The sequence below is a fragment of the Danio rerio genome, chromosome 7 (genome assembly GCF_052040795.2).
Source record: "Danio rerio strain M-AB ecotype USA chromosome 7, GRCz13ab, whole genome shotgun sequence".
NCBI classification, from domain to species: Eukaryota; Metazoa; Chordata; class Actinopteri; order Cypriniformes; family Danionidae; genus Danio; species Danio rerio.
Genome location: NC_141027.1, coordinates 57,835,939 through 57,852,467, shown reverse-complemented (window position 1 = coordinate 57,852,467; position 16,529 = coordinate 57,835,939). Strand labels below are relative to the sequence as shown.

At 35.1% G+C, this 16,529-nt stretch overlaps 2 protein-coding genes across 11 annotated transcripts in view; one reads left to right on the top strand and one right to left on the bottom strand.

Annotated features, from left to right (window-relative positions):
• LOC147843209 (uncharacterized) overlaps positions 1–16,529 on the top strand; it is a 527,423-nt gene that overhangs the window by 348,151 nt on the left and 162,743 nt on the right. The window lies entirely within an intron of this gene.
• pde5ab (phosphodiesterase 5A, cGMP-specific, b) overlaps positions 1–16,529 on the bottom strand; it is a 109,654-nt gene that overhangs the window by 48,324 nt on the left and 44,801 nt on the right. For 9 of the 10 annotated variants that reach the window (XR_015494749.1, XR_015494750.1, XM_087259345.1 and 6 more), the window contains 4 exon segments: positions 9,551–9,618; positions 5,453–5,561; positions 5,151–5,235; positions 1,419–1,594 (listed from right to left, as the gene is read on the bottom strand). Coding sequence is in view for 7 of the 10 variants with exons in the window: in XM_087259345.1 (XP_087115471.1) it covers positions 1,419–1,594; positions 5,151–5,235; positions 5,453–5,561; positions 9,551–9,618 (438 nt within the window). In the remaining 3 variants the exon portion in view is untranslated. 10 annotated transcript variants of the gene reach the window in all.

Below are 16,529 nucleotides of genomic sequence, written 5' to 3'. Positions count from 1 at the left end.
GTACGCGCGAGACAACACAGCTGATCAGAACGCGCGCGACAACACAGCTGATAAGAACTCGCGCGACCACACAGCTGATCAGAATGCGCGCGACCACACAGCTGATCAGAACGCGCGCGACAACACAGCTGATCAGAACGCGCGCGACAACACAGCTGATAAGAACTCGCGCGACAACACCGCTATTCAGTACGCGCGCGGCGACAACACCCGTTTTAGGGTTTTCCAGCTCTTTTCCATCCCTGCTTCTAGCAGCACACTCCATTTCCGCATTACTGGATCTGTAGCGACAACAGACCGCAAGGGATTATGGCCAAGCCTGGGCTGATGGGAATTGTAGTTTTCGCTACCTCCCATTCGCTTCATTCGCCTGAGCAAATTTTCTCAGAAGATCTATAGTTTTACCGAGTCATGCGACTACGGTAATATCGAAAAAAAATTATATTGCGGTATGACGGTATTTACAATACCGTTACATCCCTAAGCAAAACTTGTCATAATGTGCAATATTTCATACATGCAAGGATCGCTGCTCTCACTCTCATGTGCTTTATCCTAAAGCCACTACTGTATGCTTAGTGGTTAGCTGGCGGCATACAGGAATTACACTAATTACTAAGCCATACTTACATGCTATTTCAGACCCAATATTCAGAGTAGCATGGTGAACAATATAGGGAGCGTGTCACAGGCTGTCAGTGTTCAAAAATGAACTAATGTGATGTGAATATAAAACCAGCTTCACCTTAGTAAAGCAGGCTAGACAGAATAGCGCTATTTACTGATGCGTTGTTGTTACTTATGCTGTATAAGGTCCCTTATGAAACTAAAAATAGTCACATCAATCTTTCACTGGATGATTTCAATGACTGGACTTCTGTGCATATATCCCATTCATAAAACAACACAATCTACATCAGCTCTGTGTGACTAAAATAGTTTTAAAACAGAAAATTACCTGTCCAACAGAAATACTAATTTAAAGACGTTTGGGTGCTGTTGCGCATCCCTAATGTGTGTGTTAAGCAATGTATATACACAATGTAGACTCACCTACAGATACAAATCCCAAACCGGCTTTGACTTTAGACAAGCATTTAGCAGTCTATTTCAGTTGTTTCATAATAGCAACAAGTCACAAATGTGCCATAAATTTTCCTTTTTAAAAACTAGACTTGTGATCAGATCAACAAAAGCACATCTTAATATCAGGTGTAAAAAGAGCCTACATGTGTTTGAATCCTTGACAGTTTCCAATACATGGTTTCCTAATCACAAACATATCCCTGTAGTTAAAACAAGAGTCTGAAATTTATCTTTCATAATTTCAGTCCAGTCCGTTTTCATTTTATAATGTTTTTTATATATATACTTTTTTTTTATTTTTGTTTCATTAAGGTATAGATTAGCACACTAACCTCAAGTGTGACCTCTTGCTTGGCCATTGCTCTTTCCACTGCTTCATACATCTGTGTGTTCTGGATGCCCAGGCCACAGAAGACTGCAAAGGCCTCTAGAAACTGCTCATCATTCCTATTAAAGGCTTTCACCTCCCCTGAAGCTTCATCCATCTTATTGACTAACTGGCAGACGCCTACATTCAGAGACCAAAACACAAAGGAACAAAGCAACTTTTAAAAATAGCTCTAGTGTGTCTAATAGTGGAGTCTTTTATGTGGTGGTTTATAAAAAAATAAAAAATAAATAAACAAAAATAACAATTTATCCATGTTAAACCGTTCATCGTGTTTAAATTTCGAAGGAAAATATACAATCAAATCATATTTTGGTCACTATATTCTCATCCTTATGTAATTAACTCTTAGATGTCTATGGTATGCTTCTTATGGCCCAGTGGTCTCAAATTCAATTGCTGGAGGGTTGCAGCTAGTTTATCTCCAACAACCTCCAACTCACACCTGCTTAATAGTCTCTAGTAGTCTTAAACACCTTGATTAGTTGAATCAGCTGTGTTTGATTAGGATTGGAGAAAAACTGTGCAGAGCTGCAGCCCTCCAGGAATGTAGTTTGAGACCTATGTTTTAACCTGATGCCAGTGATTTACTTCAATTACACAGGGACCAAAATCAAAAGGGCATTTTCCTAAAACTCAGTTTGTATTATAGAAAAGAATGAAATCTATAAGGGTTTGGAACAAGCATGAGCGAATAAATTACATTCTCCATTGATCCTTTAAGGTTGAGATAATTACATGGTTTATCAGTCACGATTTAATTAACCTCAATTATGCGTAGAGGCAGATAAAATAATATAATCAACTAAAAAGGATCTTGGCTTTATTTTCATCACAAGTGGTTCAGTAAGCTTGATCTCCTTTTATTGATCTGGCACTTGTATTTACCCAGCACCATGATGAAGATCACTGCTGGTTAATCCATATCAGCAGCAAAACTGACTGATAGGAACATTGTCAAATTATATTTTATATGTAACTTAATTTACAATTTAATTTATTGAACTATAATTTACCATATTGATGAATTTTGTATAAAATACAAGGTGGGTTTTGAGTTTGTTAGAAGGTTATTTATTAACCTCCTAAAATATGGAAAATAGTTTTACTTTTTATTTTATTATGAACCATTAATAAGTATTTTATTACTTATTTATTACAGGAAAGCAGTAATAAATGGATAAAAAGGTACAAAATATCCACACAAACACTGCATAAGTGCGAAATTAAGAAGTAACTTTTAAAAAAATACATAAAGTTTTTTACAGTTTATCATAAAAAAATTCACATTTCCCTATGTAATTGGTCTGTAAATGTTTGGGGTCATTAGGAACCTAAGAAACCTGTGTTTTTTTTTCCTGGGCCACTATAGGGTAAAAGATGTTTGTGTGCTGCTGCGCATCCCTCTGAGTGTAGTAAGCAATGTCTATGCGCATTGTGGATTAAACTTATATTTGACCAGCACCATGATGGAGATAACTGCTGAGAAATCAATATCAGCAGCAAAACAACAACAAAAAAAACACCTGACAAATGCAGACTGATAAGAATATTGTCAAATAAATTATGCATTATATATAGGTTGTTTTTACATGACTTCATTGATGATGCGCAAAATTTGAGATGGAGGGAAGGAAGTGATTCTTCAACATAGGAATCGATATCAGAACATCAAAATGTTTACGTTTTGTGTTGTTTATAATTGTTTAAATCGGCCAAAATAAAAATGCCGCACAGAATTTATACACTTCCAAAAAGTTTTGCGTATAAAAGGGAGAAAGTTAAAAAAACTGGCTAAAAAACTGAGGAAAAAGCGCTTTGTAATAAACATTTATTCAATACATCCATGTGTACAAACTTTATTTGAGTGCGATAATTAATTTGACAGCACATTAAAGATTATATACAGGCCTAGCTATGTGTATAAATAAGATAATGTGCTATATAAAATCATATACAAACACCACCACACATACAAAATCCAGGAGAATATAAATAATGCACCCTGTCATTTAATCGCTGTAATGAAATCTCCTTCTTGTTTTACTATAATCCAAGCCTTTACTGACGTTTCGGTGAAATAAACAACCGATGTAAACATAGAGATGCACAGCAGCGGTGAATGTTTGGTGATGGTAAGTTTATTGACAGCAAAAAAGAATTGCAATCTTTGCGACAAAAACTAGACAGCTATTATTGTGTATTGTGGAGCACTTTTCAGTCTCTTAAAAATACATACAAAATAATGTAGACTATACATCCACGCTTTTCTGTGCTTTCATCTACTATTTTGGGATGTCTGGAAGATATCTGCATGGGGGAAAAACTATAGTTTGTAATAAATATGTTTTTTTTTTTTTTTTTGTTAATGAATGATACAGAATAAAGTAGTATAGTAAACTGATAACCTGTAATAGATACTGTAACGTTAGTGTAAACAGTGGTGCATTGTGATGGTGTAAAATTCTAGCGTAAAAAATGAAGCCTATTGAATAATATGTTTATTACTACAGTTGTGTTGAACCACAGCAACAATATAATTACTATGACATGTAACGTAATAGCTTATACCAACACAGGCTCATTCTGAATGTTCTGGATGTTTCTGGATGATTCGGATGTTTCTGGAGACCGCAAATTAAGTAGCCGGAGGTACGTATGGCTGCATTTAATTTTTTAAGTGAACGCTACGGGGCGGTATGACACCGTTCATTTTGGCGCCTACCGGCTGACCGCTGCTCTCTGTGTGGAGGACTTTCCTGCCGCAACCAGTTTGTCCAGTTAGCTCGTTGTGTATGTCGGCGGACTTGAGACGCAGAGAGGAGTTGACCGTGACGACGACGACCGTGTTCGAGTCGGTGGAAGAGAAATCACGTAAGACAAAAACAGAATCCAAAAAATAAAATGAACAAGTGAACAACAGGGTGAGAATGTGGTAAAATTAAAAAACGTGGTAAAAAGTAGATGAAGACTTTTCTTTTTCTGATAGGCTTTTGTAAACCGTCGGTTGGGTTAAGGGAAATAAGCGGGCAGGCGGATCTGTAAAATTGGTTGGATTTATGGAAGGAGGAGGGTGGGTCGGTCAATTCAGACGGTCGCCCAGTCAATCATTCAGTCGGTCGACAGCGGCCTCTAGTGGGTTTACGCGAGAACAAAAACTGCAAAAATACATACCTCTCAGGATGTATTTTGCAGTCTCCAGAAACGTCCATGGGACTACGTTTTCAGAATGAGCCTGGGTTGGCTTATACAGTATCTACCCCCTTGATGACAGGCAAATATATTTTAGTTTAGGAGAAAAATCGTCCCTCTTCATAATATAAAGATCATACCCAACATTGTGACTATTATCTATTTATATTTACTTTCAAATATGGTATAAATCTCAAAAATATGGACTTTGCTCTATGTGTCCCATTCATTTTTTTTTCTTCCTGCCCTCCATCTGAATTTCGCGCGTCACCAGAACCACAAGATTAAAAACAACCTATTAACTATTTTGATGCATTCTGAGTAAAATAAAAGATAGGGGTTGAGTTCTTGCTAAAAGGATATTAATTGGCTTAAGTCATTTTGATGTTCTGTCCCCTAAAAACAATAGTTTTACTCTTTTGTATTAATACGAACCATTAATGTGTATTTTATTGTGTTATTTTATAATGGACATCACACATACCTATTACTTTGTCTTTCTTCCCATTCCTTATTGGTGTGCACAGCAGACTTTTGATTTGACAGTTCGTGGACTGTGGATCTTCACTCTTTAAAAAAGAAAAGAGGAAAAAATCATGAATGCCATGGAGTTAAAATTAGTTCAGAGTAAAGCATCTTTGGGAAAACTGACAATTCATACACAAAATGGGGGAGGAGAATGTCTGAATAAGAGGCCTGTGAAATCTCAGAAACATCAGGGTGACCCAGAGTGGGATGACCCTATGGCAGCTTACTTTCCATTGCAGCATTCCCCTGAGCACTTACTGTCCATGAAAATAGCTGATCTTTGGTGGTATCTGTGATGTTCAGTGTCTCCATAGTGTTTTTGACATACTGAGCGTACATGTAGTTAATCTTGTTGACGTCACATTCTCTGTAAAACACAGGGGAGAAAGGTTTAAGTGATCATGCTTTTAACTTCATTGACATCATTAGTTTCAGATGATGTGCAACATTGATAATACTAGTGATGATTAAATATTTTGAAAAAAGGTCACACTTTATTTTGATGGTGAATTTCAGTATTAGTAGACTGTCTGCTTATTATCTGTTGATTTGTTACTTCAACGGACATTTAACTATAAAACTTTGCAACTACATGTCAACTTACACTAACCCTAACCCTAACCTAACAGTATACTTGTAATCTAATGAGAATTAGTTGGCAGGTAACTTAAAATTCAACAAGCGAACCATGATAATAAACGTTATTTTTTCCAAACTGTTGTTTTATTTAAATATAGACCATAAGCAGCATAATTAAATCCATTTTGAAAATGAATATTTGTCCATTTCTCAGTGAATATAGATAACATACAGTTGAAGTCAAAATTATTAGCCTTCCTGTTTATTTTTTCTCCAATTTCTTTTTAACTGAGAGAAGATTTTTTCAACACATTTCTAAACATAATAGTTTTAATAATTCATTTCTAAACTCTGATTTATTTTATCTTTGCCATGATGACAGTAAATATTTTTTGACTAGATAATTTTTAAGACACTTCTATACAGCTTAAAGTGACATTTAAAGGCTTAACTAGGTTAATTAAGTTAACTAGGCAGGTTGGGGTAATTAGGCAAGTTATTGTGTAATGATGGTTTGTTCTGTAGACTATCGAATAAAATATAGCTTAAAGGGGCTAATAATTTTGACCTTAAAAAAGTTCTTGAAAAAGAACTAAGAACTAAAAACTGATTCTAGCCAAAATAAAACAAATAAGACTTTCTCCAAAAGAACAAAAACATTACTGTCAGACATATAGTGAACTTTTCCTTGCTCTGTTAAACATCACATTGGAAATATTTAAAAAAGAAAAAAATCATAAGGAGGTTAATAATACTGACTTCAACTGTATTTTGATGCATTTAAATATTTTTTTTATTACAGTTATATTCATAATAAGAGTTTGGTCATCTAACATCTTTAGGAATAAAAAGATAATGCATTTAAAATTGAAAAAAATTACAAACTACAAAATTTCTACTGACTTTTATGTATACATTTTTTGATTCTCTTATTTAGGTGTACTGTTTTTTAGACTATGATTATAGTTTATTTTTTATATTAGCTCCAGATTTGGCTTTGATACCCACTAATGCAATGTATATGAACAAATGTATTATTGTATAGTTTCCTATAGAAAATATTAATTTAAAAGAGAGATCTGTGGGGAGTGAACTCATTTTTGCTGGACACTTAATATGCATATAAGTAAAACTGACACTTTTTCAATATAATGGAGTTAAAGGAAGACTAAATATGTAAATGTAAATATCTGAAATAAAGTACAACAAAAGTGTCCATAAAAGTATGTTTTGGCACTGTAAATAAGTGACTAGTTGCTTTGCCTTTGAGAAGTGAGAAAACACATTGCCGCCTTAAAACGACAAGTGAGTTAACCTGTTGAAACTAGGAACTATTTAGTTGACTTAACCTAATATTAATAGTTTATTTTTAACTATTTAACTATTTAACAAGTTTACTCACTTCTCTTAAATTCAAATAATCACTTGTTATAGTGTACACAATTATATTATGTATTTATATTTTATTCATTCATCCATAGTCCTTTCATTAATCTGGGGTCGCCACATCGAAATGAACCGCAAACTTCTTCAGCATATGTTTTACGCACGGATGCTCTTCCAGTTGCAACCCATCAATGGGAAACACCCATACACTACAGACATTTTAGCTTACCCAATTCACCTATAACCACATGTTTTTGGACTTCCGGTGCACCCGGAGGAAACCCACACTAACATAGGAAGAACATGCAAACTCCACACAGAAATGCCAACTGACCCAGCCGGGGCTCGAATTAGCAACCTTCTTGCTGTGATGTGATCATGCTACCCACTGCACCACCGTGACTGCGCCACCTCAAACATTATTTGAAATTGTTTTCTTGACATTGTGATATGACACATACTACTGTATCTGAAAGCCAGAACAACTACAAGTCAATCCCTACTATCTTTTTACTGGAAAGACTAAAGTTTGCATCAACGTTATTCAATATTTAACACTCAGAAAGGGAAGATTATGATGATTTAAATTTTTCTTACTAGTACCCTGAAACAAACCTGTCCAAAACGCCCATTTCAATCTGACTACTCTCAAAATGACTCAAAATACTTGAGCTAGTTTGGCACACTAGTCAAAAACTTGCGAAAAGCATTCTTAGATTAAATATTTCCCATACCACTGTGAAGTCGTTTAATAACAAAGAATAAAGTTCTTCTTGTAAACATGCAAAAAATAAATGAAAACTGGCATGTAAGCAAAAGGCATAAAAACACAGAAAAACCTGCCAAAGTCAAGGCTATGCTTATGACACATTCTGACCTATCTGTCCATTTACAACCATATATGTTTTAGCTGCATCTATAAACAAAACAAAAAAAACTCAAAGTCATTTAAAATGTCAATAAAATGTACAAATGAAAGTGAGTTTGTACACTCCTGACTACTAGTTTACTTCATCTAAAAACAGACAATCTTAGAAATAATTGTTCAGTTTAAAGGTTTTCAAACTCTACAATTTAAGGTACATATTGATACCTTAAAGCCACATATTTTTACCAACAATTTTGAAAAGATATAATATTGTACTGTTTAGGCATCCACATTGATACCTTAAGCTATAAATGTTTACCTTTTGGAAAGGTACAGCCCCAGTGACAGCATGTGTGCCTTACTTTCTGAATGAATGTCACTCAAAAACAAAGTAGTCATGAAAAAAAAAAAATCAAAACAATTGAGTACGATGGTTACATGTTATTCACTGGCTGACCTTTGTACACATATTTGCAGTAGTTATATTACGTCCTGTTATCATATGCTTGTGGATGTCATGTGATATGCTTTCAGACTTTACCTGTTCATGACTACAAATTCAAAATATTTATTTTTTTCACATGCCATCATGCACTTCAAAAATTGTGTATTTTAAAGAGCCCCTATAAAGGGTTTTTGAAAATGACTTTCCATGCATGAGTGTACACAGCTCCAAATGAATAAAAACATCCAGCCGAGGTTTGAATCTGAAAGTGCACCGTGTTTAAAACGATTAATTCTATTGAGTCGAATAAATGAATCGTGTTGTTTGCTATTAAAGGAAGGAGCAGCAGAGACTATAATGTATGGGTCTTTGTCAGACTTTGACAGGGACTTTGTCAGTAACTGTCACAGTTCATATGGACCAGTTTCTTCTTCCTCCGCATCATAACATGTAAGTGTGAATAAAATTGTTGCCTCGTTTTGTGTAGTTTGCAAATATGTTTAATTAATTGACTTGTAATCATTCTGTGTGACTTGAATCACATATCTATTCAAGATCAGTGCTTGTACTGTATCTCTCAGGTTAAATCTTCATGGGGCTATTCACCACTCGCGTATAAAACCACGTTGAAAACGCGACACATGCTTTTTCCATTTATCTCTGTCTTGTGCTGGACCAATCAGCTTAGCTTCGCACTAAGGAGGGTTTGGGAACAAAAAAATCACTAAACAAATCGAATGGGAGTCACTGGAATAATTAGGGAAAAATAAATGCATATTTTGTAACAATGAAAGTGTTTTTTGACCTTACATGCATATTAGCCTGTTATTAGAGACCCCTAAAACCAAAATATGACCTTTTATAATGCAAAGTAGGGCCTCTTTAACATTTACTTTAACAGCACATTAACACATATTAATTTTAAGTGCATTAATGTGAACAAAAGTTTCACTGGTTTACTAATGTACAAATTGAAAAAAAAAAGTTTGGTACAAGTTAGCAGCATATCATTTATTTTATTAAACATGATGCATTGTCTTGCATTGTGTTATCTTCTGTTGTTTAAGGATAAACCCACCTGTTTGGGAAGTCTGTGGATCCAGCAATCTCCTCATATTCCATGTGAAACACACTGGCAAATGTGTTCTGTAAAACAAGCACAATTACTCTGCAGTTGGACAGAAGTAAACTCTGAGGAGGTTTAACAGAGAGGTACGCTAGTGTTTCTGTGGCTTTTAATCCTATTAGTGTCTGGCTGCCTATATAAACTCCACATTCAATCTCTGCAGTCACATGGTTTAATGTGCCTGTGTTTGTGCATTTCTGGAAGGGTTCGAGTTTCCAGCCTAACACAAGTAAATAGTCATAGAGCACATTTCAGCAGGGACAACATATTACTAGCAGTCAAACAAAAATGCCCATAATGGCTAGTCAATAAACAGAGGAGAAATACAATACATTATAAGTTAATTTTCACATTCCAGACCACAAAACAGATCTCGAACATGAGTTCGTCAACAAACTTGACTTTCCTTTATTTCAGCTGCTTTTCTCAAATCTGAAAACACTCTTGTTCAGTGAATTAAGGTGCATTTTAAAAGGTTGAGTGAGAAGAACCAGCGCATCTGTTTTTTTTTTTTTTTTTTTTTTTTTTAACTATGGGTTGATCTGTTTCCATAACACTCGGTGTGACTCTGACCCGGAGAATGAATTCATCAAATTAACAAGCTTTTGTTTTATTTTATTGCTGGACTGTTGTGCAACTTCCAAACACTATAAAAACATTCTGTCAAGTTGAGGAAGCACAGAGCTTATCTTATGAGCTGAGTTGGGATTCTGGGTTACAACATGACCTCTGTGAATTATAATACACAACTCAAACACAGTCTATCTTCATGATACCACTCTCATAACTTCTCATCTTCCTAGAAACATACAGTATAAACGTATAAAAGTCATTCGTATTTTGTACATTCCTTTATTTATTTGTTTATTTATTTTAGTTAAAGTTCATTTCACTTAACAAAATGCATGCATTTGAACCCTGTACTGTCATTTTTGCTGGAATATATAAGAAATATTATGTAAATTGCTATTTATGCATATAATGTATGCCGACGTATAATGTACATAATAATGCAATGCCTATAATATAATGTAATGCAGTGTTTCTCAACCTGTTCCTGGAGGATCACCAGCACTGCATGTCTTGGATGTCTCCTTTGTCTGTCATAGCCATTACAGGTCTTTCAGTCTGTTAATGAGCTGATAATCTGATTCAGGAGACATGGAAAATGTGCAGAGCTGGTGGTCCTCCAGGAACTTGGTTGAGAACTACTGAAGTTTCAACCCTAAAATAAGATCGATCTGTCCTGAGATAATAAACATGTAAATAAACATAATTTGGTTCTATCAGAATTGTCTTTTAGCATGATTTTAAAACTGTCACTGTGGAATATTGAGTACTTTGGTCGCCAAGAGAGCTCAATCACAGTGCAAGTTAAAAAAACGTGTATATAGAAAAACATATGCAAATACAGAAACATACACCAAATAGTGCAGTGACATGAGTTTTTGTTTACTTTAATGTACTGATCATATGGTTTCTTGTTGTGGGTATATATTTAGTCCTAATAATTTGACAAATTAATTAATGATAAATGAAATGTTCTTTTAATACCACGTTAGCAAGAGTTACTCTAAAAACTTAAAATATACAAACATCAAGTACCAGTACAATGAAGACCCTAAACTGAACAAGAAACTCAGCTCTCTCTGACAACACCATTGACACATTTCCATTGTGGTTTGCACTATTTGCAGTACATTTTTGAATTTGCATGGGAATGTGTGCAGACGTTGTCAAATTGTTGTTTTCTCATTGTTGTGTTTTACTGTGTTTTACTATATGCCTGCAATTTCTTAAGTATTTTAGACAATTTGAGCTCTCCCAGCCACCCTACTTTACACCTGCAAACAGCCCTTAAACAAAACACACCAGGAGCTATAAAAATAATGGCAGAGCCTCAACTGATTTTCAGCACTTAATTCATTTAAACTTAATAACTTTTGCAACATGGTGGCACAGTGGGTAGCGGTGTCGCCTCACAGCAAGAAGCTCGCTGGTTCTGATTTGGTTATGATAGCGCTTCACTTTTTCAATATTTCTTTATGTCACAGCCTGATTCCAAAATGTATTATATTAGTTTAGTTCCTCAAAATTCCACACAAATTACCCCATAATGACGATGTGAAAAAAGATTTTTTGAAATTGTTGCAAATTTATTAAAAGTAAAAAGCTGAAAAATCACATGTAAATAAGTATTCACAGCCTTTTCTCAATACTTTGTTAATGCACCTTTGTTAATGCAAGTCTTTTTGAATATGATGCCACAAGCTTAGCACACCTGTCTTTGGGAATTTTTGCCTATTCCTCTTTGCAGTACCTCTCAAGCTCTATCAGGTTGGATGGGAAGCGACGGCGTACAGCCATTTTCAGATCTCTCAAAAGATGTTCAATAAAATTTTGGTCTGGGCTCTGGCTGGTCCACTCAAGGACATTAACCGAGTTGTTGTGCAGCCACTCCACTGATATTTTGGCAGTGTGTTTTCGATCATTATACTGCAGGAAGATGATCGTCGCCCCAGTCTGAGGTCAAGAGCACTCTGACACAGGTTTTCATTCAGGATGTCTCTGTAGACTGCTGTAGTCATCTTTCCCTCAATCCTGACTGGTCTTCCAGTTCCTGCTATTGAAAAACATCCCCACAGCATGTTCGGTGTGTGCATGTATATGCATATGTTTTGTGTGTGTGATTGTGTAGATATGTTTAATTAATATGTAGAGATGTGTGTACATGTATGTTTTTATCTGAGTATATATTTGTTGTTTATTTTGCTTTTTTTGTCGATCTTTTTTTTTTTGGTTTATTTTACAATGCTTGTTTGTTGTTTGTGAAGCACTTTGAGCTGCATTTATGTAGGAAAAGTGCTATACAAATAAAATGTATTATTATTATTATTATTATTATTATTATTGTTATTATTATCGTTGTTGTTGTTGTTATTATTATTTATTTATTTATTCTTTTTTTTTTAGGGCTCTCCACAGCAGAATGAACTGTCAACTATTCGAGCATATGCTTGACGCAGCTGATTCCCCTATAACTGCAGCCCAGTACCAGGAAACACCCATACACACTTATTCATACCATACACACTACAGCCAATTTAGCTTATTCGATTTACCTAAAGCGCATGACCTAGACTGTGAGGGAAGCCGGAGCACCTGGAGAAAACCCACGCCAACACTGGGAGAACTTGCAAACTCAGCACAAAAATGCCAACTGGTAACCACTGAGCCACGATGCTACCTGACTTCCGGTTTGTATAAGCAAATCACTGACAGCAAGAGGATGATATATGTAATATATTTTGGCTTACTTCATTATGTTAACTTTAATTCTTCTTAACACACACAAACACACACACACACACAAACACACATCTTTAAATGCTTTGAATATACACACATTTTCACAGCATTTATATTAACCAAAGACGACTTTGTGTTCTAGACAGACCTTCAATGAGGAGCTATTTTGGGTTATTTGCAAAAGCTGAATGCATGGAACATTGCAGGTAAAGTAAGTACACCTTCTACAAAAACACATACACTGTGAGGTGGACTACTTCTGAATCAGACCATACCCTGATTGCTCAATGGGGAGCGAGGACTCATAAAAAGCCATTCTTTTATACCTTTTGTGCCTTGAATCATCTACTCAACATTTCATGTGATTAGTTTGATGTTAATGGTGCATATTGCAGAAATACATGACACGGGCATTTATTAGAACGCAATGAAATTTCTCTTACTCTTCTCATTTCTTTAGTCATTCAGTGTTTTCTATTTTAGGTACACAGTTTATTTTTAGAATTCATGATATGCTTTATAGCACTGCTTCTCAGCTAGTGGGATGCAACCCAAAAGGTGCTTGTAGAAGTTTCTTGAGAGGATTGCAAAGTGTTTTAATTTTGAAAGCTGTGTGTGAAAGCAAAGACAGAGAGAAAATCAGAACAAGAAAAATACTCTCTGAAAAGGCTGTTTCAGATGGAATGTGCCAGTCACAGGTTATTTGTGGGATGCAAGTGCGTAGTTCAATGAGAGAAATGTGGAAAGCGGTAAAATACAAACAATTTCATTGTTGACTGGGATGAGACAGAATGTCTTACTTCTTTCTGGAGGACTTTGCTTTGAGGCAGACCACAATGACTTTTTGTATGAGGCAGCCAAGTTGGCTTTAACCAATGTGAGAACAGAGGTCACATATAAATATAATTATTAGTCAACTTAATGGGTTTAAATGTTTATTTAATATGTTTATTTGTTCTAATTGTTCCTATGTATTCATTAATTTTTTCTTGTTTATATTTCCTTAAGTAAAGGTTTATTTTTTTTTTGGCATGCTCTAAGTTATGTAGTTAATGGTGTCACTTTTGGGACTTGTGGAGCTACACGTCATTAGATTTGCCCTTCAGTGTTTGGACTTTCAGCAGCGAAAATTAAACCACAATGAACTGAACTAAACTGCAGCTTCAACTCTGAAAACTGGACTGGCACATTTTCAATTTACTAAAACTTCTATGTTAAGCTGCTTTGACACAATCTACTGTACATTGTAAAAGCGCTATAGAACTAAAGATGAATTGAAATGAACTTTTAAGCATGCAAATGTACAGGCATCGCTCATAATCATCTATTTAAATGCACACAATAAATGATGTATAACAATGAGAAAGAAATTAATTGTTTATTTTTCATAATTTATGTATACAATACTTTTGTTTGGAATTATATGTGAATTTAGATTTATTTATTTGTTTGTGTTGGAATGTGAATAATCCCTCTGTTATGTCCAAAGTGATGAATTTATTTAATTTAAAGTCTAAATTTTGATTTGTAGGTTTTAAATTTAGTTTTGGTTGGGGACGGGGACCATTTAACGCGTAAAACTTTATTTATGTTTCATTTAATTATTGTTTATTTTGCTGATCGTATGTCAAAGAGTTTAATTGTTTATTTTGGTTTTCAATGTTATATATATATATATATATATATATATATATATATATATATATATATATATATATATATATATATATATATATATATATTATTATTAGCATTATTATTATTGATTTTTTTTTTTAAGCCTACTCCTTTGGAAGAACTCACAATTATTCACTAAACAGATTGCTAACCAATCAAGGTACATTTCACTAAGCTCATGCTGGAGCACTGAAAGCATGACTTTGAAAATATTGGAAATTTTTAAAATTTTTTTGTAGATTTAATGGGCTACATGCACAGCTAGTTTTTTTCAGCCAATGGTAAACTTCCGGTGAAAGGGTTATGTGACTATTTTCATTTTCCATATACAGCATTGACACCATAATGTAATTAACATACAATCAGTTAAATAAACTTAAGCATTCATTTAGTTGTCTGTGTGTGTGTGTGTGTGTGTGTGTGGTCACACGATGTGCATTTTCATTGGACGGAGGGCTGTTCAGAAATGCTAGGCAAAACACGTCAGGGATGTGGATTATTTTCATTCTAAAGTGCCATTTCAACACCAAGACATATTAGTGAAAACAGGGCCTAAGTGTGTATTTTTCACGAGTGGGTTTGCAACGGGGGCGGAGCGGAGCATCGGCGATGCCAGCTCAGCATCGTGTTGTCCATTGGCCCTCGGCAATGGACAATGGCATCGTCTATCAGCCCAACCCTAATTCAGACCCAGGGATTCAGGAGAAGAGAAACCATTTTCATTTATAGTGTTTTACTAAACATGATTATCTTTATAATGAATAAAACAGGTTGTGGTTATGTGTATATCTATTCTTTTATTCATTGATTTTCCTTTGGCTTAGTCTCTATTTTAAAGGTCGCTACCTATCTGTATATATTACATGAAATTATGAAAAACGGGAGAAGCAGTGGTGCAGTAGGTAGTGCTGTCGCCTCACAGCAAGAAGGTCGCTGGTTCGAACCTCGGCTCAGTTGGCGTTTCTGTGTGGAGTTTGCATGTTCTCCCTGCATTCGTGTGGGTTTCTTCCGGGTGCTCTGGTTTCCCCCACAGTCCAAGGACATGCGGTACATGTAGATTGGGTAGGCTAAATTGTCCGTAGTGCATGTGTGTGCATGAGTGTGTGTATGTGTATGTGTGTGTGTGTGGATGTTTTCCAGAGATGGGTTGCGGCTAAAAGGGCATCCGCTGCATAAAAACAAGCTGGATAAGTTGGGGGTTCATTCCACTGTGGCTGGCCACACCCACTTCTCCCTTGGATCACAGTGCTCCACGCCCATCTCAGAACATTTTTTGAAAAAATTCTGAGGTAGACTTGAACTGAGAGAGGGGGGGTTTATGACCCTTTAAACACATGACATGAAAATCTTGCCTAGTGTGAGATCCACTTTATATTGTACATCTATCAGGCAGTGAAAGTCACAGATTTTTCAAGAAATCAGTCTTAAACATAGCAATTTTGTAATCTCACGACAGTTTACTGGATGAGCTAGGGCTAGCTAGCTAAAAAATAAAAGTTAGCTTGCATAAACCCCATAAAAAATAAAATTAAAAAATACAGCAATTTTATTATTTGTTGTGTTGCTCAAGAAGAAAAATATACTTGTGCATCTCTAATTAAAAAGAGCTAAATAAATAACAAGCATGCCCTAAATCATTTAACAATTTTAAACAAATGTATTTCATAAAAAAAAAAACTAGTTAAGGGCTGCTATTAATGATTAGTCTTCAGCATTAGTTATATTCCTTCAATTTATGTGTACAGCAAGTTAACTGTATGTTAAATGTGATGGTATGTACACTACCTCCACTGTCCTTGATCCCAATTGTAAGAGCAAGAACTAATGACTTGACTTCTAGTTGATCATTTGGAAAAGTGTCAGAAGGTAGATTTTTCAGATGAATCACAGATGATTTTTCAGATGATGGGAACTGCATCCCAATCATCCCAAATACCGCAAAAGA